The 23,879-nt window shown below is 43.3% G+C and overlaps 1 protein-coding gene across 1 annotated transcript in view; it reads right to left on the bottom strand.

The window, feature by feature from the left end:
• Nucleotides 1-23,879, bottom strand: part of TDRD3 (tudor domain containing 3) — a 72,684-nt gene that overhangs the window by 12,524 nt on the left and 36,281 nt on the right. Inside the window, 3 exon segments of the mRNA XM_070943055.1 lie at nt 8,904-9,029; nt 14,232-14,321; nt 14,323-15,059. Of these exon segments, the coding sequence (XP_070799156.1) occupies nt 8,904-9,029; nt 14,232-14,321; nt 14,323-15,059 (953 nt within the window).

Raw genomic sequence — 23,879 nt, 5'->3', positions numbered from 1 at the left:
TGTTTTTAATTGTTCTGTTTATCGTTTTAATTAATGGGGCCAAATCTATATATATATTTTTAACTGTATTTTAATATTTGTATTTGATGTTTTTATTTGGCTGTTCACCGCCCTGAGTCCTCAGGGAGAAGGGCGGTATACAAATTCAAAATAAAATAAAAAATAAAATAAATCTCCTGGTTTCCGGTGCATGCATGCGCACCAACCAGCTGATCTTCACACATGCATGCACACCAGAAACCAGAAGACCAGATAGATAGATAGATAGATATGAGAGGGGGGGCTATTAAGTGGCATGACACACTGCACAACGCAAGCAGAGTGCAGAATGATCCAAAATACAGGTAGTCCTCGACTTACAAGTTCATTTCGTTACCATTCAAAGTTACAACGGAACTGAAAAAAAGTGACTTGTAACCATTTTTCACACTTACGACATGATCAGGTGATCAAAATTTGGATGCTTGGCAACTGATTCATATTTATGACCTGGGGTCATGTGATCCCCTTTTGCAATCTTCTGACGAGCCAAGTCAATGGCCAGATTCATTTAATGATCACATGGCTCACTTAACAACTGCCGTGATTCACTCAACAACAGTGGCAAGAAAGGTCGTAAAATGGGGGCAAAAATTCACTTCACCCATGTTCCACTTAGCAACAGAAATGTTGGGCTCGGAAGTGCGGGCGTAAATTGAGGAGTACCATATAGATTTGCAATCTTCCCATTAAAATTTCCGATTTTATATTCCGCGTTTTGTATTTTACCCGTGTTCCCTTTTTTACTGAAATGAGCACGGACAATGTTGCGTTTATTATCGGATCCAAGTATTCTTTCCGTGAAAAATATGGACTTCTGCCAAGATGAATTTTCTGGGAGTAGTAACCTCTTTTACGGAAAGACAAAAGCTTGTCAAATTTCAGACAAATTGGTACAAGTGGGGATTTTTGTGCTGGTAATGACTGAAAAAACAAAACTGATAAGGCCTTTGACCGAACTGGGAAAAATTGCATTAGAGGTCAGTGGTGAAATATAAAATTTGTTACTACTGGTTCTGTGGGCGTGGCTTGGTGGGGAGGTAATATGACTGAGTGGGCGTGGCCAACTTTTCTTTTTTTTTTTACTTTTAAAACCATTTTTTCTACAACCTCTTCGGGTGAAGAGGTTGTTAAAAAATGCTTTTAAAGCCTCTGACGATCCCAGCTGACTTGCTTGATCGGCAGAGGCTTTTTTTCCTTTTAAAAACATGTTTTCTAAAACCTCTTTGGCTGAAGAGGTTGTAGAAAAAATGCTTTGAAAAGCCTCTAATGATCCCAGCTGAGCCGTGCAATCATCAGAGGCTTTTTTTTTTTTTTTAACTTTTAAAAGCATTTTTTCGGACAAAGAGGTTGTAGAAAAAATGCTTTCAAAAAAAAAAAAACCTCTGATGATTGCACGGCTCAGCTGGGAAATGGGGGGGGGGGGCAGGGATTTTTGCTACCGGTTCTCCGAACCACCCGCCTCCATCGCTACCGGATCAGGTGATCCGGTCCAAAGCAGGAGCATTTCACCCCTGTTAGAGGTATAGCTAACCTCCTTTAAGAGTTACGTGCAAAACATTTCGGTGAATAAATTCAGAATATTTTGTACAAGAGTAGTCTTCCTGATATAGCTGTGGGTGAGGAATATTCCAGCAAGGATACACTCACTTTATATGGGCAGGCAATTGGAATACATGACATTCAGTCTATTGATAATCATTAGTAGGAAGACAGATTTTTTTTCTGTGTCATGTTGTGCCTCTCAATCCCTCGCCATTTTCAAATAACTAATGATGAACGTTTAGCAGCATTGAATTCTACCTGTTTTGAAGGAGCCATGCTATCATTGGACAACTCCTAAAACTTTTTTCACGTGTGATCAATCTCGGGAATCTCTGCCCTTCAACAAATGTCCTAAGAAGCAAAATTAATTAATTCAGGACCACAATGCATGTGTGTGTGTATCTATATCTATATCTATATCTATATCTATATCTATATCTATATCTATATCTATATCTATATCTATGTTTTTCTTCTAGCCAGGTTTTCCCTACGTAACCAAGGTTTTTCTGCAGCCCCAGCTCAGTAGAATCACATCCACTCGATTCTGGGCTTTTTTCTTTTCTAACAGCTAGCAAGCTCTTCCTGCTAGGTGGGAGACCTATATAGATCTATTTCTAGCTCGTTTGCTTTCATCAGTAGCCACACCCATATCTTATGTATCCTCCCTGTAAAGGTATAGTATCTATTTTCTTACTTCTTCGTAGGGTTTAAGAAAGGCTATAAGAAAAACACACATAAACCCTATGAAAAAGTAAGAAAATAGATATCTATATCTATATCTATATCCATCCATCCATCCATCCATCCATCCATCCATCCATCCATCCATCTATCTATCTATCTATCTATCTATCTATCTATCTATCTATCTATCTATCATTATATACTGTGTTTCCCCCAAAATAAGACCCTTCTTTTGAACCCTGAAATAAGCGCTTGGCCTTATTGCCATGCGCTCAAAGCCCGATTGGGTTTATTATCAGGAGATGTCTTATTTTACGGGAAACAGGACATTGGTGAAATGTAAAATTTGTTACTACCAGTTCTGTGGGTGTGGCTTGGTGGTGGTGGGGTAATGTGACTGGGTGGGCGTGGCCAACCTTTTTTAAAAAACATTTAAAACCATTTTTTCTATAACCTCTTCCGAAGAGGTTGTAAAAAAAATGCTTTTAAAAGCCTCTGACGATCCCAGCTGAGCCGCACAATCATCAGAGGCTTTTTTTTACTTTTAAAAGCATTTTTTCAGCGGAAGAGGTTGTAGAAAAAATGCTTTTAAAAATTAAAAAAGCCTCTGATGATCGCATGGCTCAGCTGGGCATGGGGGGGGGGGCAGGGATGTTTGCTACTGGTTCTCCGAACCACCCGCCACCATTGTTACCGGATTGGGCGATCCGGTCCGAACCGGAAGCATTTCACCCCTGAAACAGGGTATATATATTCTTATATATATCTATACATCTATACCTTCCCAAAACTGGATTTCTTGTAGATATTTTCCATGGGTTTCCAAGTAGACGTTCTATCTTTTGAGAGAGAGAGAGAGAGAGAGAGAGAGAGAGAGAGAGAGAGAGAGAGAGAGAGAGAGGAGAGAGAGAGAGAGAGAGAGAGAGAGAGAGAGAGAGAGAGAGAGAGGAGGGATGGAGGTATAGAGAGAGAGGAAGATGGAATATCTACTTGGGAAGCCATGGAAAAATATCTACAAGAAATCCAGTTTATTGAAACGGTTAACTATGATCAGGAGGAATCAAGTTAGAGTACGGGTAGTCCTTGACTTACGGCAGTTCATTTACTGACCATTCAAAGTTACAAAAAGTGACTTACAACCATTTTTCAGACTTACAACCGTTGTGGCATTCCCACGGTTACATGATCAAAATTCAGATGCTTGGAAACTGATTCATACTTTTGACAGTTGCAGTGTCCCAAGGTCACTTGATCCCCTTTTTCGACCTTCTGGCAAGCAAAGTCAACAGGGAAGTCGGATTCATTTAACGACCGGGTTACTAAGGGAACAACCGCAGCAATTCCCTTAACAACTGTGGCATGAAAGGTTACGAAATGGGACTAAATTCACTTAACACATGTTTCACTTAGCACCTGTAAAAGGATGCAGAGCAGCTTATTTTTATATTTTTATATCTGTGACTTCAGTCAAATGTCTGTGGATGGCAGATCAGTACGCAAAGAGCCTTTAGGTCAGTGTTTCTCAACCTTGGAAGCTTGAAGATGGGTGGACTTCAACTCCCAGAATCCCCCAGCCAGCAGCGCTGGCTGGGGGATTCTGGGAGTTGAAGTCCACCCATCTTCAAGCTACCAAGGTTGAGAAACACTGCTTTAGGTACACGTGTATTTCAAATTTAGCCTGTGAATAAACCACATTTTTAAAACTTATTTTGTACAGATAGTCCTCGACTTACAACCAAGGGCACTGAAAAACTGACATACGACCATTGTTCACACTTATGACCGTTGCAGCATCCCCGTGACGACGTGATCAAAATTCAAACGCTTGGAAACTGGCATGTACTTATGACAGTTGCAGTATCCCGGGGTCATGCGATCCTGTTTTGCGACCTTCTGACAAGCAAAGGCAATGGGGAAGCCAGATTGACTTTAACAACCATGTTACTAACTCAAGAACTGCGGTGATTCATTTAACAACGGTGGGCCAAAGGTCGCAAAGGGAGAAAAACTCACTTAACAACTGCCTGGCTTAGCAAACAGAAACGTTGGGCTCAATTGTGGTTGTAAATCTATATATCCTTTTGTCATTTAACATGGTTTCCACCCAAGCTCTTTTTAAAACTAATTTTATTGCAGTTTTTACTTTTCACCTAAAACTTTCTTCCCTTGTAATGAAATCTGACAGCTGTCATGGCTAGTGGGAAGTGAATCATAAATCACAAGGAAAAAAAGTCGACAGGGTTTACTTAAGTCAAATTTAATTGAAATAACGTTTTCTGTTCGTTCGTGTTATGCTATCAAGTTATTGTGATCCGTGGATCTTCCCAAACGCTGAATTAGAATCGCACAGAAACTTTTGAGAAGCCGGTTTTTGGGATTCTACATTTCTTAACTGTTTTTTTTTGGTCGGAGAGAAAGATATTCTAGTGAAAAAGCTGGTAATCGCCATAGAGCAATTGCATATAAATTGTTTTCTGTTATTCTTTCTTCCGATGAAGCTAGAATGTTATCGCATGCAACCTCCCGGGAAGCAAAACCCATCATGTCACTGTAGTATAGATAGCATAGATGGGTCTAGTAATTCTGGAGTAATGTTGTACCCTGAGACAGAACTCGCATCTGTGCAGTATCACAGTAGGTGACCTTCCTCCTAGGAATGAAATCAATTCACCTTTAGTTTCCTGGAAATGTTACGTTACTGTAAAGTTAAGTGTTTTGGAAGTGGCCCTGGAGAGAGGTACAGGGGAAATACTTAGCATTGGGTTTTATGAAACAGCTCAACACTTAACACATAGATCAGTCTCTAACCAACATTAAGCATTAGAAGTGTCCCTTCGAGGTTAAATTCAACGTAGAGAGGGGCAGTGATATGATGAAGTTGGAAGATGCCTCTAGAATCATCTTCTTTTAATGACCCCATAATCCCTTGCAGGGGGAGGGGGAGTCTGGGCAACTGAACAGAGCTGAGTGTTTACTGGCCGGATGCCTTTCCTGTTGCCAATGCGGAGTTATATTCAGCAGATATATTCTCAGTGTGCCCAGAGAGAGAGAAATATCTGCCTCCACGTAGGATAGAACTCACGGCCTCCTGATTGTGAGGCAGGAGCTCCAGCTCTAGGCCACCGCATCACTCGTGCTTCAAAAGGTAATTTCTATAATACAGGTAGTCCTTGACGTATGACCACAATTGGGCCCCAAATTTCTGAGAGACATTTGTTACGTGAATTTTGCCCAATTTTACGACTTTTCTCGCCACCGTTGTTAAGGGAATTGCCGCAGTTGTTAAGTCAGGAACACAGTTGTTAAGTGAATCTGGCTTCCCCGTTGACTTGGCTTGTCAGAAGGTCGCAAAAGGGGGATCATGTGACCCGGGGACACTGCAACTGTCGTTAAGTACATGCCAGTTGCCCAGCCTGTTTGAATTTTGATCACGTGACTATGGGGGAGATGCTGCAATGGTCATAAGTGTGAAAAAGAGCCATAGGTCATTTTTCTCAGTACTGAACTTTGAACAGTCACTAAACGAATGTTTGTAAGTCAAGATTTACCTGTAAAGAGAAGACCCTTACGAAGATTGTCAATTTGACAAGTGTTCTATGAAAGGAAGCTAAAATCGCCTAGCCCAGGGATCTGCAACCTTAAACACTCAAAGAGCCATTTGGACCCGTTTCCCACAGAAAAGAAAACACCGGGAGTCACAAAACCCTTCCCATGCCTGACTATTTCTTGAGCGGCCACAAAACTAGCATATGTAGTTGAATTAAATATTCTGTTTTCTTCTGAAACTTTTCTTTTCTTGGATTTATCCATGGTTGGCCTACCGGGGTGGAAAAGCTAAATAAATCGTGTGCCGGAGGGTGTCGCACTTTGGCGGCTGTGACACATTTTGAGTGATAGGGAGCCACAGCAGAGGGGTGAAAGAGCCACATGCGGCTCCAGAGCTGCAGGTTGCTGACTCCTGGCCTAGCCAATTGGAAAATGGCATCTGTTTTTTAAAACAGTTTCTCTCTGAATTATCTCAACATCTTTCAGGAACAGAGGAAGCCACAATAATCTATTGCAGTGCTGGCAAATCTTTTTGGCACCAAGTGCCAAAACAGGGGTGTGCGTGTGCCGGAAACTGGAAAAGCAGCCACCCGGTACACATGTGCACCAGGCGGCTGCTCTTCCGGTTTCCGGAGCGCGCATGCACACCCACCACCTGGTCTTCTGGTTTCCGGCACTCCCGCGTGCGTGAAGAGCAGCTGGCCAGTGTGCTGGAACCCGGAAGAGCAACAGGCAATGGCTCGCGTGCCCGGAGAGATGGCTCTGCATGCCACTTCTGGTACGCGTGCCATAGGTTCGCCATCACGGGTCTATTGTCACCAGATGCTGAAGATCTACTTTTGTAAAATAAAGTCAAACTACTGCAAAGTACAAAGGTATCTGCAAGTAAGGAGGAGAAAGTATACTGAGAATAAAATGAGCTCCTGATAGATATGTACTCGTTGGTGTCACTTCTAAATCTGAGAAAATAACATAGAACACTTTGGGTTTAAGTTATTTGTGTTTATTTTATATTTCTACAGCACAGACTTAATTTCGTCTGAACAATGCATGCTTTTTGATATTTATTTTAAATATTGCAAGAGGGAAAAAAAAGTTTATTACGGTGATGGCCTTTAAGCCTGGGCTGATATGTTGCAAACATATAACTTTATTCTGTGATCACTGCCACATTTAGCATAACAGTGGATTACATATATATATGTATATATATATATATGGGTACATTCTCTAGTCAAGTGTAAAAGGTTAAACAATCCTTCAACAAATGGAAATGCAAACTGCTTTCTTGTCCATATTTTCTAATGAAAACTCCGTAATGCCTACATAGGAAAAGCTAATTCAACACTCCCATATTTATTGCTCTATGGGGGAAAAAAAATACAGAATTCGTGTAGCCGTTCATTTAGGTTTAATCAAACTAAAATGTATTTGCTTGCTTAATTCGTTCCTGCCCTCTGCACCATGTACTTCTCTGTTATTAAGTGAATTGCTATTTATCCACCACGACGCGAGAAGTCATAGAAAAGACTTGTTCAATGATCATTCGAGAAACCTTATTTATTTTATTAATATATTTTTTTTGCTGGTTTGCTAACAAAAATGAATTTAAGAGGATCAAAAGAAATCAGAACGGTGTGCCTTTCCAAAAATGAAGTCCAACTTCAGAAAAAGGAAATATTTAATTGGACAGACCACAATAGAAACGTTCCGGAGATATACAGGAACTAAAATCTCGTCGTTCTACCCAAACCCATGAAATCCAGTGAGAACCTTCCATCTTAGTCCGGTCTCTTGTTTATTTCAAGCCTAACTGCATGTACTTGGCCTATTTGTATTGCGTATAATTTACCGCCAAGAGATGAAAGCAATGGCCGTGATGATGACTATAAAACATTCAACGGGTAACCCTGAAAATTTCTGTAGATGAACTGATGATGCTTTCAATTAGGTAGCTGATTTGCTTCTTTTCTTCAAGAAACCTACTAAATATTTAGTATCTATCCTTGCCCTTGCCCTAATCTCAAAATCACGGTATTTCTCTTGTCATTCAATGAAAATTGGCACCGAGAGATGCAAAACCTCAAGTAAGTACCAAAGTATGTTTAAAAGCTATATATAAAAAAAATTAAACTTGGGTTTCTGAAGTAAAACACACAAGCGAACATTTTAAAGAGTCAAAAATGCGGGATACAACGCGGCATTTTCAAACTTTAAAAAAAAATTATAGAAGCTAACTTGGTATGCTCCGTCTTCCGTGTATCGTTAATATGAAATAATGAATAATGATGGGAGCTAAACAAAAATGGCTAAACGCAAATACGTTTTGAGAAAGAACATTAATTTCTTGTTCTTGCCACACAATAACCCCACTGAAGACAAGTGGGAGGGAGGGAAAAAAATGTCTATCGAATGAGAAGTTTTCTTTCTGTTTGTTTTTTTTAACCACCCTTCAGAAAAATAACCCCCGTTTCTATTATTTGGCACCCTTCTAGAAACTCATTGTGTTGAGACGTTGGATGTTCCACAAAGCCTTTTAAACCCTTATGGCTAGACCATCCCTCAAATATCTTTAATGTTTGTCCAAGGAACACAATACAATTAGAGAAACAATGATAAGCTCAGGCATACATACAGTGAACATGGGACATTTAAGGGAGGGAAAAGACATTTAAACTCCGGAGTTTAAATTTTGCGAACTCCTCTGCTTTCTAAACTAAAGCAAACCACATGGGAAACCCATCAATTAGAAACTACAGCCTGGCAGAATACATTTCAAAACCATTAAATTCTTCTTCTTCATCGTCAATCATTATTTTGCTTGAAAAGCCAAGAATATATTGCTCAATTTACAAACGTTATTAGGTGAAGTTAAGGCTACATGCTTCTTAAGGCATAGTTATAGATGGAGATGCAGTAAAAAAAAAAAAAAAAAAAACCAAAAAAAACCACCTTAACCAGTTTTAGAATTCTTGTCTTCAGGTTTTTATTCGAAAACCCTCTGCAATCAGTCATCTGTTTATGGCTTCCATGTTCATAAGAAATACTGTACTTTATCTCTTTGTATACAATTTATTATCACGTACCCAGGTCTCAGCTTGAACAGGCCTGATGTTGCATAATAACACTTCTTCATAGTTTCCATAGTCACAAAATTTAACAACAGCAGTTGTCCCAGAAGAATGGAGAGCTTCGATTTCTGCCCGATAAAACTGGGGAGGGGGAGAAAAGGGGGGAGGGGGGAAATGTAATTTTTTTTTTTTGACATTTTACAAAACAAGCGATTGCCTATTTCAACCGCTAAATTACAATCTACGCACAGCGTGTCGTTTTTTCCCCAGCGATACGGGTAGTCGACTTACGCTACCATGAACCCGAAAATTTTGGTTTGCTAAACGAGACGCTGGCCGTGTGAATTTTGCCCCATTGGACGATCCGTTGCTAAGTGAAGCATTGCAGTCGTTAATTTAGTAACACGGTTGTTAAGTGAAACTGGCTTCCCCCACTGATTTGTCAGAAGGTCGCAAAAAGGGGATCACGTGACTCCGGGAGATCTATGGAGATTCTCAGTCCTCCAGGTCATGGTTGTCCCAAAGGTGCTTTTTCAAGAGGCCACTGGACTTTCTGGTTTTTCTTTGAAGACGTTTCGCTTCTCATCCAAGAAGCTTCTTCAGCTCTGACTGGATGGTGGGGAATAGAAAGATTTATACTCCTTGCAGAGAGTTGGTCATTTGCATCCTTTTAGAGAGTCATTGAGGCCAGTTGGAGGTTTATCTGTGTCCTCAGGGTCATCTACGTCAAAATTAAGCAGCCCTCTCTCAACAGAGGGGGAGGGATACAATATCATCTATCGCCAATCTACCACACAGTCCTTTCAACATTTCCAAGAAGGCTCCACACCCATTTGCACACCTCAGGTGATCCTGACGGCGAAGGTAAATCTTCAGGTGGCCTCAACGACTCTCTAAAAGGATGCAAATGACCAGCTGTTTGCAAGGAGTATAAATCCTTCCCTTCCCCACCATGCAGTCAGAGCTGAAGAAGCTTCTTGGATGAGAAGCAAAATGACTTCAAAGAAAAAAACAGAAAGTCCAGCTGCCTCTTGAAAAAAAGCACCTTTGGGATGACTCCCTGTTGTGGCCCGCCAGTGGCCTACGCAGATCGTGGCTGATCCCGACGACGAGGAGGCTGGTGTGGTGTCGCGCCAGCAGCCTGCGCAGCCGGCGCTCACGTCGGACAGCGAGGAGGCTGAAGAGGATGTGGTGCCAGAGGCAGAGACTCAGCCAGGGCCTCCAGAACCTCCAGAGGCTCCTTCAAGTGGAGAGAGCGAAGTGGAGGAGCCTCTTCTCAATGCTCGAGCACGCAGGGCTGCCAACGCAGAAGTGGTTACTCAGGAGGAGGTCTCCTCGAGAGTAAGGCTTGAGGATAATTGGCCATTCCCTTAGCCTATTTAAGTCACACGCCTTTAGTAAGTTTCTTGCTGGAAACAACTTGTAATTATCATCAGAGCATTTTTGGAAAAGTCTTATCATATCTTGTTTTCTGGGCTGGTTGCCAACCTTTGCCGGACTTTGGTTTATTCTTGCTACTTAATAAATTTGATAAGGACCATTGGTGTGTGTCAACATCCTCGGGAATCCGGAGCTGGGGCAGAACACTCCCGAGAGTCGTAAATGCATGCCAGTTGCTGGACTAGAAGACCTCCAAGGTCCCTTCCAACCCTGTTATTCTGTTATATCAGGAATTATGTCCATTTTTCAATCATCAGTTTAACAAACCGAGCCACTACAGGTAGCCCTCGGCTTACAACATTCACTTAGTGACCGTTCGAAGTTACAACGGCACCGAAGAAAGTGACTTATGACCCATGTTTCACCCTTATGACTGTCACAGCATCCCCGTGGTCATGTGACCAACGTTCAGATACTTGGCAACGGACTCGTATTTATGACGGTTGCAGTGTACATAGTACATGGTTACAAAGAGTTTTGCATGGTTTCCAGAAAGAAAGTTGTCCCTTTATCACATGCTTCACTATGGAACTTGGCGAGACTCCTTCATTAAGCCAAGTATTTGAATTTTTATCAAGTGATCCTGGGATGACCCTGCAACCGTCATTAAGTGCAAAAAAACCCGGTTATGAGTCACTTTTTTTCCAGTGGTGTTTCTAATGGTCACTAAATGAACTGTTGTAAATCGAAGATTACTTGTCTATGGAGATTCTCAGTCATCCAGGTCATGGTTGTCCCAAAGGTGCTTTTTCAAGAGACAACTGGACTTTCTGGCGTTGTTGTGTTTTTTTTTCTTTCGAAGAGGTTTCGCTTCTCATCCAAGAAGCTTCTTTAGTTCTTGAGGACTATTTGGGGGGGAAAAAAAAACCCTGAGGTATTCCACTTTCCCAAGAAGAACAATAACGTGTGTTTCTAAGCATGCAGCAAACTCAAAGCAGAAATTGTGAGGCCTTTCGCCTGCAGTATCGTACCGAAATGACCTGCTTGATTCAGGAAAAGGAATGAGGGCTTGGAATAAATAAAATATAACTAATTGTAGTCGATGTAGCAATCAACCTATCTGGCTTAATGAAGGAGTCTAGCCAAGTTCCGTTATGAAGCATGAGATAAGGGGATCATTTTCTTTCTGTAAACAATGCAAAACACTTTGTAACCATGTGTTGGTTTGTTCGTTAAACTGATTACTGAAAATGGAAATAAGTCCTGTTATAACAAAGGGTTGGAAGGGACTTTGAAGGTCTTCTAGTCCAACCCCCTGCTTAGGCAGGAAACCCTACACCACTTCAGACAAATGGTAATCCAACATCTTCTTAAAAATTTCCAGTGTTGGAGCATTCACAATTTCTGGGGGCAAGTTGTTCCACTGATTAATTGTTCTAACTGTCAAGAAACTTCTCCTTAGTTCTAAGTTGCTTCTCTCCTTTATTAGTTTCCACCCATTGCTCCTTCTTCTTCTATCCTCAGGTGCTTTGGAGAGTAGCTTGACTCCCTCTTCTCTGTGGCAAGCCCTGAGATATTGGAAGACTGCTATCATGTCTCCCTTAGTCCTTCTTTTCATCAAACTAGACATACCGATTCCTGCAACCGTTTTTCATGTTTTAGCCTCCAGCCCCCTAATCATCTTTGTTGCTTTGTGATATAGCAGTGTTGGCAAACCTTTTCGGCACTAATGATCTTCCAGTTTCCGGCAGGCGCAGGCGCTCCGGCCATCTGATCTTCTGGTTTCTGGTATGCATGCACGTGCGAAGACCAGCTGGCCGGTGCACATGCGCGCGCCAGAAACCGGAAGTTCCTGGCATGTGCACCGGGTGGCTGCTCTTCCAGTTTCTGGCACCCCCCGCGCATGTGAAGACCAGCTGGCCGGCGCGCCGGAAACTGGAAGAGCAACAGGCGATGGCTTGTGCGCCTGGAGAGATGGGTCTGTGTGCCATTTCCGGCACGCGTGCCATAAGTTCGCCATCACGGTTATATAGCTTTGTTGGATATGCCTCAGCATGATTCTTTGCCTTGTTTTTTAAGCTCAACCTACCCTTTGTCAAAAAATTTAGAAAACGTAGGTCCAGCATGACAGAACAAAGATCTTTAATAAGCTTACGGGTCCTTTCTTATTGCAGCTGTCACCAACACCTCGAACAGTGATGCCTAACCTTTTTGCCATCACATGCCAAAAGTGGGGGGGAGCGCGGGGGGAGTCGCATGCGCGTGTGCCCACACCCATAATTTTACGCCCCCCGTCCCCGTGCATGTGTGCATGACCTCCCCCCTGTGCTTCCCCCGTTTTTGGCCCATTTTTTCGCCCTACCCAGGCTCCAGAGCCTTTCTAGGAGCCTGGGGAGGGCGAAAACGGCCTTCCCCACCCACTCCCGGAGGTCGTCCGGAGGCTGGAAACAGCCTGCTTGCCGACTTCCAGTGGGCCCAGAAGGCCCGAAAATCAGCTGGCCGGCACGCACATGTTCGCCGAAACTGAACTCGCGTCCCCACTGATATGGCTCCGCATGCCACCTGTGGCACGCGTGCCATAGGTTCGCCATCACGGACTTAGAAGAATCCCAATTTCTGATCTGTGTTAGTACCGAATTACTTTCTTAGAAATCCTGGAATCTGTTCCAGGAATCATTGCTTGTTTTAAAAAGAAAGATGGGCTAAAACATCTGTCTTGCTTAAGGTTTTATCTCCATCTCTTAAGGACACCCGGGGCCATAAAGCCTTGAGAAGTGAATCACTTTTTAGAGGCCGACTATCTTTTTACAAGTCTATCACTAATCAATTTGTCATCCCCGGAACGCAACAGCTTTAAAGAGGGATTGTCTGCAGCTACCAATGTGAACTCCGTGGCTCAGTAAAATACTTCTGCATATGCTAGCTTCAAAGAGCTGATTTGTTTTTATAGGGCAGAAGAGGATAGGACAGGTTTTACTACAAAGCTAATGTCCCTTGACCCCAATTCAACTTTATAACCTTACACAAAAAACATGATATACAACGGGGGTGTCAAACTCAAGGCCCACGGGCCGGATCCGGCCTGCGGGGTGCTTAAATCTGGCCCATGGACCCAGCCTGGAAATAGCAAAGGACTGGCTCGCAGTGCCTCTGGCAGCCAAAATGGGGCGCGGGAGGAGGGGGCCGCGAGCAGACCCCCGCGCCCCATTTTCATCCTGGATGGCCTCTTGAAGCACTCTGCCGGCCAAAATGGAGCATGGGGGGGACCGTATGAGCCCCCCCTCCATGCTCCGTTTGGGCCAGCAAGGTAGTGCAGGAGGCCGTCCAAGCCGAAAATGGGGCACGGAGGGACTCGCACAGCTCCCCATGCTCCTTTAGGCCAGCAGGGTGCTGCAGGTGGTGTCCGTCCCGTCTGCCCCCTCCCCAAGCTGGCCCGCGGAGAACTACAATGATAATCTAGCCATCGAAGAAATCAAGTTTGACACCCTGATATACAAGCTTATTTTTTTATATCTGTGACTTCAGTCAAACGTCTGTGGATGGCAGATCACTTGATCGGCACCCAAAGAGCCTTTAGGTACACGGGTATATTTCAAAATTTAGCCTGTGAATAGACCACGCTGCCTTTTTAAAAAATCATTCTGTACAGATAGTCCTTTGACTTAAAATCATCTGCTTAGTGACCGTTTTCTGAGGTTCCAATGGCACTGAAAAAAGCGACCTTTACCAGTTTTCACACATACGACCGTTGCAACCTCTCCATGGTCACGTGATCAAAAATTCAAATGCTTGGCAACTGGCATGTACTTGTGACGGTTGCAGTGTCCCGGGGCACATACTAATAATCCCCTTTTGTAACCTTCTGACACAACTAAGTGTCCCTTTCCCCCGGTTCAACTTTATAACTTTACAAAAAAAAAAAAAAAAGACGACATTAGCTTTGGCTTGGAACAAAAAGCGTACCTTGTTGTCTTCCCAATAAAGAGCGAAACATTCATCGCCCGGTTGCCAACTTTTCTCGTATTCTCCCGAAACAGGTGGCTCCAACGTTTTTTTCCGGCTTGATGGGCCCAGATCGCTTTTTGGGACCGGAATCATAGTACATTTTGACATCAAAGGGCATAGCCATGTTTTGGGGAGGCATTTTAATAGGTCCGACCCGCCTCCCTTTGGGGAAATGTTCCAAATCGCCGTTGGGTACGGAACAAAAGGGATCAGTCCTAACCGGATTCGGATAGTCTACGGACATACCGAACGGCTGCTCGTTTTTTAAGCCGGTATAAGAATCATTCGCTAGGATCAACGTTTTCCTATCGCAGAAATTGTTGGGGTGATGTATCTGACTTCCTTGTTTCTGGTTGTTGTTGTCGGTCGGATCGTGGCCGGCAGAGTTCTCTTTCATTTCCATGAGCGACCCGATTTTTCCCGGCCTGTTTTGCACGGGGGGCTCCCTCCTCTTGAAAGGAAGGTCCTCCGAATGACCGGCCGTAGGGTATCCAAAATCTTTCCGTGGGTAAAGTCTATCGCACTTATTTTTCTCTTCGGACCACTGATCAGGGCCCAGGGAATTCTGCCTTTCGGAAGGCCTGGTTCTCGGCAATCCGCTTCCGTCCGTGTGGTGTCTCGAGTTTTGACTATCTCTTTGAAAGCGCGGCGGCTTCTCGTTCCTCGGCTGCCGGGGTTCGTTTCGAGACACGTATCTTGGATGGTTGTGTATTTTTACGCCGTTCTGCTCAGCGTTGGGCACTCTCTGGTGTCCGTGATGCTGCAATGCCACCCGTGCCTTTGGTTCTGCAAAAGAAGACACACCTTCTGACACAACTAATTTTTGACATTTATTTCACAAACAAGAGGGCAAGCTTTCAAAATCCTGCCACTATTCAACAGCAAGGGTCTCAACCTTTTCTATATCCCATACCCCTAGAACGCTTCTGATATATATTCTCGCACCCCTTACAAAAATAAATAATTATATGCATATAATTATGCATATACACTATAATTTTTAAAACTTCTAAACCCAAGTTTTTGCACCCCCTGGAACATTGTCTCGCACCCCCAGTTGGGAACACCTGTTCAATAGGAACACAAGAAAGACAAAAAATTATTTCTTAACTGGGGTAAATAATTGGCTAGAACAGAAGATATCATGTCTGCACCGTGACAGATATATTTAAATGTATGTCTTTTCATGCTTCTTCCTGCTATTCATTCCTTATTGGATGTTCTCCCTACTCCACCGTAAATTTGCATTAAACATTTTCTTCTTTTCCACATCTATAACACTATAGCACAACAAAGAATGTTCTTTCCGCGCCAACTCAGAACTCGCCAACTCAGAAGGAGACCAAGGAGCTGCTGATCCAGTTCTACAGAAGAATTATTGAGTCTGTCATCTGCACCTCTATAACTGTCTGGTTTGGTTCTGCAACCCAACAAGACAGACACAAACTTCAGAGGATAATTAGAACTGCAGAAAAAACAATGGCTACCAACCTGTCTTCCATTGAGGACCTGTATACTGCACGAGTCAAAAAGAGGGCTGTGAAAATATCTACAGACCCCTCACATCCTGGACATAAACTGTTTCAACTCCTACCCTCAAAACGACGCTATAGAGCACTGCACATCAGAACAATGACACATGAAGTTTTTTCCCGAACGCCATCACTTTGCTAAACAAATCATTCCCTCAATACTGTCAAACTATTCACTAAGTCTGCATTACTATTACTATTAATCTTCTCATTGTTCCTATCACCCATCTCCTTCCACTTATGACTTCATGACTGTAACTTTGCTGCTTGTATCCTTACGATTTATATTATTTCCTAGTATGATTTGATTCAGTGGTGAAATCCAAATTTTTTTACTACCAGTTCTGTGGCTGTGGCTTGGTGGGCGTGGTGTGGTTTGGTGGGCGTGGCAGGGGAAGGATACTGCAAAATCTCCATTCCCATCCCACTCCAGGGGAAGGATACTGCAAAATCCCCATTCCCTCCCTACCCCTGGGGGAAGGATATTGCAAAATCTCCATTCCCACCCCACTCTGGGGCCAGCTAGAGGTGGTATTTGCTGGTTCTCCGAACTACTCATAATTTCCGCTACCGGTTCTCCGAATTGCTCAAAATTTCCACTACTGGTTCTCCGAATTGCTCAAAATGTCCGCTACCGGTTCTCCAGAACCTGCTGGATTTCACCCAATTTGATTGCTTATTTGTACCCTATGACTATCACTAAGTGTTGTACCTTATGATTCTTGAGGAGTGTATCTTGTCTTTTTATATACATTGAGAGCATATGCACGAAAGACAAATTCCTTGTATGTCCAACCACACTTGGCCAATAAAGAATTCTATTCTATTCTATTCTATTCTATTCTATTCTATTCTATTCTATTCTATTCTATTCTATTCTATTCTATTCTATTCTATCCTATCCTATCCTATCCTATCCTATCCTATCCTATCCTATCCTATCCTATCCTATTCTCCTCTTTGCCTCCAAGTGTATTCTCTTTTCTTCTCTCCTTATTTTCTAGCTCAGCTTTCTGAACCCGTCCAAATCTCATTCCATCTCCCCAGTTCTCTCTCTACCCATAATCAGGTAACCTCACCTCAATTCCCTCTTATTTTCTTCTTCTACCTTTTGCAAGAAAAAAATTGGTTTTCTGCCAATTTTTTCTCTAATCTTAGCAGGGTTGGAGAAGAACTGCAGAACCCGTCATACTTTCCGTGTTTCACACAGTGAAGGGGTTAATCGTGAAGGTGAACCATACAAGAGGCTGGGACGATTGGCTCTAGCTATCATTCGCCTTCCAGGAAGTTAAGAGTGAGCAGGAAAGGTGTAAGTGATTCTTAGTATGTTTGTCCAAATCTGTCACAGATTCCTTTCCAAGTGAAATCCACCAGATCAGAATCTGCCAAGATTCAAACAGCAGCAGCAGCGAGGGACCAAATAAACAAATGTAAAACGAATAGCAAAATGAAACCGAGCACCATAAAATTAGCTCTGAACATAAATTCCTGAAGTGGTTGGAGATTTTAAAAAGTGTCCAAAGGTATATAGCATAGATGCATGAGCTTTTCTTGGGGGAATATTTAATATCTGAGACATATCATCCTCATAATTAGCTATCACCTACCCCTCTTTTTTTTTTTTTTTAATTTGATTTATATGCCGCCCTTCTCCGGAGACTCAGGGCGGCTTACAATGCGCTAAGCAATAGCCTTCATTCTTTTGTATATTTATACAAAGTCAGCTTATTGCCCCCACAAACTGGGTCCTCAATTTACCTACCTTAGAAAGGATGGAAGGCTGAGTCAACCTTGAGCCTGGCGAGATTCTAACTTACTTTAATTGCAGACAGCTGGTGTTAAATTACAGTGCCTTTGTCTGCAGAGCTATCCAGGCCCTCTAATTCCTTTCTGTAGCCTCGGGGTTGAACAATCACCAAAGTGTCCAGGCTAGATATGGGATTGCAAGTCAAAATACAATTTGAAACAACAGAGCTGCTGCTAATTCTGAAGGCTGAACTTCAGGATTTAGGAGATCTATCTATTCTGGACTTGTTATGGCCCGTCAGTGGTCTGTGCAGTTAGTAGCTGATTCTGACAGCGAGGAGGCTGGTGTGGTGCTGCACCAGCAGCCTGTGCAGTTGGCACTCGAGTCGGACAATGAGGAGGCTGGAGAAGATGTGGTGCCAGAGGTGGGGATTCAGCCAGGACCTTCAGAACCTCCAGAAGCTCCCATAAGTGAAGAGGAAGAAGAGGAGGAGCCTCTTCTCGATGCACGAGCATGCAGAGCTGTGAAAAGGCAGGAGTGGCTCCTCAGGAGGAGGTCTCCTCAAGAGTAAGGCTTGGGGCTAATTGGCCACTCCCCTAGCCTATTTAAGGAAGGACGACGACTGATGCAATTTGCAGGAAACAACTTCATTAAAATTCCTTCGCGTCTTGATTCCAGAAAACGTTTGATTTGGCTCTTGTTTCTCTCTTATCAGTTTTCCTGCAAATTGCTTCTGGGCATTCTGCCAACCACAGTAAGATTACGGTTATCTGAAATACTGTGCCTCAGAACTGAGTTATTATTCTTTGAATTCTTGTCGGCTGTTAATGAAGTTAAATTAACAGCCCTTGTTCAGAAAAGACTGATTTATTGTACTTGTGTTCGAACAACTACTAAGAAAGTTGTAGTAGTCTTTAATTAGTAAATTAAGGTTTGTACGGACTTTGTGTGTGCTGCGTTCTTTGGGGTCCGTAGCTGGGGCAGAACAGGACTGGACTATTATATTATTTGGGGGGACATCCTTAAATATGGTCTGGATGCTGTAATAATCCAGAATGTGGCAGCATGTGTATTGAATGAGCCTCCTTGAATACTTTTTTTAAAAAATCTCCTACTGAAAGAGTTTTACTAAGTTCAAGATGTTCACGAGGGTTATAACACTTTCTACAACTGTGACCGAAGTTATTTTGGGATCGCTTAAGTCTTGTACCATTAGTTCATCAATGAGTCACTTCCTACAGGTCATAAACAGGCTGCAGCAATCCCAGGCTGCATAGAGGGTTTGAGTCAAGACCACGTGAAGTTCTAGTAGTGTTTTGCAAAGCCTTAGTAAAAGCACACATGGAATACTGCATCCAGTTCTGGTTACAGTGACATAAAAAAGACGTTGAGACTTTGGAAAGAGTGCAGAGAAGAGCAGCAGGAACGATTAGGAGGGCTGGAAGCTAAAACATACGAAGAACGGTGATGGGAATTGGGCATGTCTAGTCTTAATGATAAGCCACCTGGGAAAGCAAAGGGAAATCATCAAAGCCATTGAAAAGCGAAAGTTAGAATATTTTGGACATGTGATGCGACACCCAGAAAAATACGGCATCCTTCACTTAATCCTCCAGGGAAAGATTGAAGGCAAACGAGGTCCAGGCAGAAGAAGAATATCATGGCTTCAAAACCTAAGGAACTGGTTTGGATAAAACTCATGCAGCTGTTGACAAAAATAGGATTGCCAACATGACTGCCAACGGATGGATATGGCAAAAGAAGAAGAAGAGAGAAGTCTTAATGAAAAGAAGGACTAGGGGAGACATCATGGCAGTGCTCCAATATTTGAGGGGCTCCTACAAAGACGAGGGAACTATTTTCCAAAGCACCATAAGGCAAGATGAGAAACAATAGAAGGAAACTAACCCAAGAGAAGCAACCTAGAATTTAAGGAGAAATTTCCCAATTGTGAGAGCAATCAACCAATGGAAAAGATTGTCTTCAGAAGTTGTACGTGCTCCATCACTGGAGGCTTTCAAAAAGAGACTGGACAATCATTTGTCTGAAATGGTATAGGGCAGTGATGGCTAACCTTTTTGCCGTCGTGTGCCAAAAGCAGGAGGAGCGGGGAGGTTGCGCATGCACATGCACACACCCATAATTCAATGCACCCGCTCCCCTGCACATGTGCGCTCAACCCTCCCCCCCCAAGCTCCCTCCACTTTTGGCACGTGATGGCATGGTGGGCCTGGTAGGCCAGTTTTTCGTCCACCCCAGGCTCCAGAGCCTTTCTAGGAGCCTGGGGAGGGCGAAAACGGCCTTCCCCACCCCCCAGAGGCCCTCTGGAGGCCGGAAACAGCCTGTTTCTGAACTTCCAGAGGGCCCAGAAGGCCTGAAAATCAGCTGGCTGGCACGCATGTGCACGCCGGAGATGAGCTAGGGCAACGCTTGTGTGCCCACCGATATGGCTCCGCGTGCCACCTCTGGCACACGTGCCATACGTTCGCCATCACGGGTATAGGGTCTCCTGCTCGAGCAGGGGTTGGAGTAGAAAGACTTCCAAGGTTTCTTCCAACTTTATTATTCTATATATCAAACAACCCTATTATCATGCCTGACTTCAATTTGGTTTTCTTCATGGATGGAGGAACATATTGTGGAAAATAAGCCACTAGATCTAAAGTAACTCCTGACTTCATTACAATTTGATAGGGGCTATCAAAACATATATACAGTATTTATTTTGACTTCATGAAACCACTATTTAGATTCAGGTTTTATGTCCGACATGCTTTGACTGACAATTTGATTGTTCTTTTCCAATTTGTCCAGAACCATTAAGGATGAGGGTGGCACGTACATTTTCTAAATTAATAAACTGAGGAGAAAATAGCAGCCCTCTTCAAATATCTCCTTTAATACACAAAGGTCAAAGTTTAAGAGGGGACACGTGATATAGCCATGCCGCAGTTTAAAAACAGCTAGTCAAGCAAGTTGTTCCAAAGGTGCTTTTTCAAGAGGCAACTGAACTTTCTTGTTTTTCTTTGAAGACGTTTCACTTCTCATCCAAGAAGCTTCTTCAGCTCTGACTGGATGGTGGGGAATGGAAGGATTTATATTCCTTGCAGACAGCTGGTCATTTGCATCCTTTTAGAGCAGGGGTCAGCAACCCGCGGCTCTGGAGCCGCATGTGGCTCTTTCATCCCTCTGCTGCGGCTCCCCGTCGCTCAAAATATGCGTCACAACTGCCAATGTAAGATACCCACCGACGCGCTATTTATTAAGCTTTTTGACCTCCGGTAGGCCAACCATGGATAAATCCAAGAAAAGAAAAGTTTCAGAAGAAAACAGAATCTTTAATTCAACTATATATGCTAGTTTTGTGGCCGCTCAGGAAATAGTCAAGCACTGGAAGAGTTTTGTGGCTCCCAGTGTTTTCTTTTCTGTGGGAAACGGGTCCAAATGGCTCTCTGAGTGTTTAAGGTTGCTGACCCCTGTTTTAGAGAGTCATTGAGGCCACTTGGAGGTGGGGGGACAGAACAGGGTTACTTTTTCATTTGGGAAGTGGGGGAAAAAAGAGCTTTTATTACATAAAAGAGAAATGGAACAAAGTGGATTTGAAGATCTGTTTTTGCTAGCTGGGCATGTCAAATCTTCCCATCAGATTTTCTTTGTGTGGCCAAATGATCAAGGTAGTAATTATCTTAATTTTTATTCAAAGAGGAGACTTAGCAGAAGTTAGCAGAAGACGTCAATAGTAGGACAAAATGAAGAGAGAAAGAAGCATTTGTTGCAATTATGTTGGTGCAATTCTGATACTCCATCACGTCAGATAATTTGACTGACAATAACTTGGGATTTTTAAAGCCACCATCCATTAAATAAATTTAAATTGTGTTAATCATCTCAGGCTAATGTATCCCTCCTAGTGAATTTCTAAGGCTTCCTTTAAAGGGAGAAAAATTGGTTTGGCATGATTATTTCAAGGTCACAAATTCGCAGGCGATGAAATGAATAAAATGATTGAATGACAGTTTAAAAGGAAAAGGCGGCTTGTCAACTTGAAACCACCTAACTGAAGACAAAAGCTTTCCTGACTTGCAATTAAGGCAAATGCTAAAGCATTTTCCAAGCCATTTTCTTCCACTTTTTACCATAATGGCCAACGGACTGTCTGGGCTATATAAGAAAAAAAAATAAATAATAAATAAAATAAGATGCCTTGATTTAAAAAGTCAAATTTCGTTTTGTTACAACTATATCCAGCAAAAAATTGGCCTTTTGAGAATTTTCGGCTAATGGATCATTGGGTAAGGAATAATCTAAAGGAAAAAAAAGAAAAAAAAATGTAATCTTGTTCTAAAAATAAACTGTTTATCACCTTCTAGAAGAATTAACCCATGATGCAATGTCCATTTAGAAGGCATTTTGTGACAACCTCCTAGGGGCTGCCTAAGTTTTCTAACGCTTCAAAAATTTCTCACACAGTTTAAGTCAGGGGTGTCAAATTCGATTTTATTCAGGGCCACATCAGGTTTGCGTTTGACCTCGGGGGGCCACAGTGGGCATGGCCAGCTTGACATCACTCGTGTGGGGGGGGGGGGACCTGTGGTGGCCAAGTGCTAAGGCGGGACTTCCCTCAGACTCTCCCACACTCTCATTATACTCTCCTTCCTTCCTTCCTTTTCCTTCTCTCTTCCTTCTTTCTTCTTCCTTCCCCTCTCCTTATTTTTCCTTCCTTGCTCTCTTCCCATCTTTCCTTCTTTGTCTTTCCTCTTTTCCTTTCCTGTCCCTTCTTGCATGCTCAAATGCAAAAGGGGAAACATTTCTCCTTTAGTTTTATTAGCTTGTTTTGCTACCCCTCTGCCAGCGAAAACAGAGCTTGGAGGGGGGTGCACATGGCCCCCCTGGGACCCATTTTCGGGCACAACGGCCTCCTGTAGCCCTCTGCCAGTGAAAATAGGACCCGGACGCAGCCCTCCCGAGGTCTGTTTTCACTGGCAGAGGCACCGTGGGCCAGTCCTTTGCTGTTTCCAGGACAGCCCCGCGGGCCAGATCTAAGCACCCCGTGGGCCGAATTCGGCCCGCAGACCTTGAGTTTGACACCCCTGGTTTAAGTTGTTATTAATGGGTGGGATGTAATTCACAACTTTGAACAGTGTTGGTTTCACCAGCTGCTAATCTGTTGTTTGTTCTTTGGTAAGACTCTTGAGTGCTTTTTAGCATTGTTCTTTTTAACTCTCTTTTGTGCAGAAAAGATACAATAGTTTATACAATTGTATAAAGGTCATTTTGCCCTCGTTAACAATGACTTGGAGTTCCCCTTTCCTGATATTTATCTGGTGCTATCTTCCTTTACTGGTTTTGACGTGTCAAGGATTCAGCATTCTCTCCAATTGGGAAAAGTTCAACAGTCAAGGCAGATGCTTGGAAAAACATGCACACACTTTTTCCAGCAACAAAAGAAGTAAAATCTCTGCATTTGTTTGATCCTTCCCTTCTTCCCCTTCCCGTGGATTGCAAATGGGTTTTGTTGTGTGATTATTTCCTTTTCATTTAACGACCCTGTAACCTCTTGCAGTGGGGTGGGGTCGGGCCGACCGAACGGAGCTCCAGCCTTTACTGGCCGGATGCCCTTCCTGACGCCTATGTGGAGTTCGCAGCAGACAATAATTCATTGCACCCAGAGAGAAAAGTATCTGTCACTACCCTAGGAGCAAACTCACAGCCTCCTGATTGTGAGAGAGATCTCCGCCTCTAGAAAACCATGCTGGTCTGTTGTGTGATTAAATATTTGCCCTAAATACAAAACTGTTGTTGTGGTCTGTCAGCCGCCGGCCCCTCTAATAGCCAAATCAGAGGAGGAGGAGGCCTGGGAGTCAGGGTCAGCATCAAGGCAACCTGAGAGCTCCAAGGGGGAAGGGGGAATGGAGCTGACAGAGAGAGAAACAGAGGCGGAGCCTGGGCCATCCGTCAGCTCTCAGATGGAGAGTCAATAGCCACCAGGTCTACATGTGGCTGATGAGGAAGAGGAGGAACAGCTGGGTCCAGTGCCTGATGCACAGATGTGCAGAAGGCAGAGGAGAGGAGAGTAATGGAAATCTATGGGCCGGTCCTTGGGACGGAAGAGCCACCATTGCTAGCGATGGGATAAAAGGCGGCCAGGGTGGGGGGGGAGATGAATAGATGTGGCAGACAACTATTCATCTCCCGGCCGGACGGACTTGTTAGCTTGCATTGAGAGAGAAACTTTTTTCCCGGGGCTGCTGACGCTCCTAATAAAGGAATCTCTGAGTTAACTTCAGAGGGTTTGTCGTGTTGGGGAGCTGGATCAGAACAGCCGTG

Source organism: Pituophis catenifer, unplaced genomic scaffold, assembly GCF_029215685.1.
Source record: "Pituophis catenifer annectens isolate HBS135680 unplaced genomic scaffold, rPitCat1.0.hap2 SCAF_4, whole genome shotgun sequence".
Taxonomy (NCBI): domain Eukaryota; kingdom Metazoa; phylum Chordata; class Lepidosauria; order Squamata; family Colubridae; genus Pituophis; species Pituophis catenifer.
The sequence above is the reverse complement of the archived record's forward strand: the minus strand, read 5'-3'. Positions and strand labels throughout refer to the sequence as shown.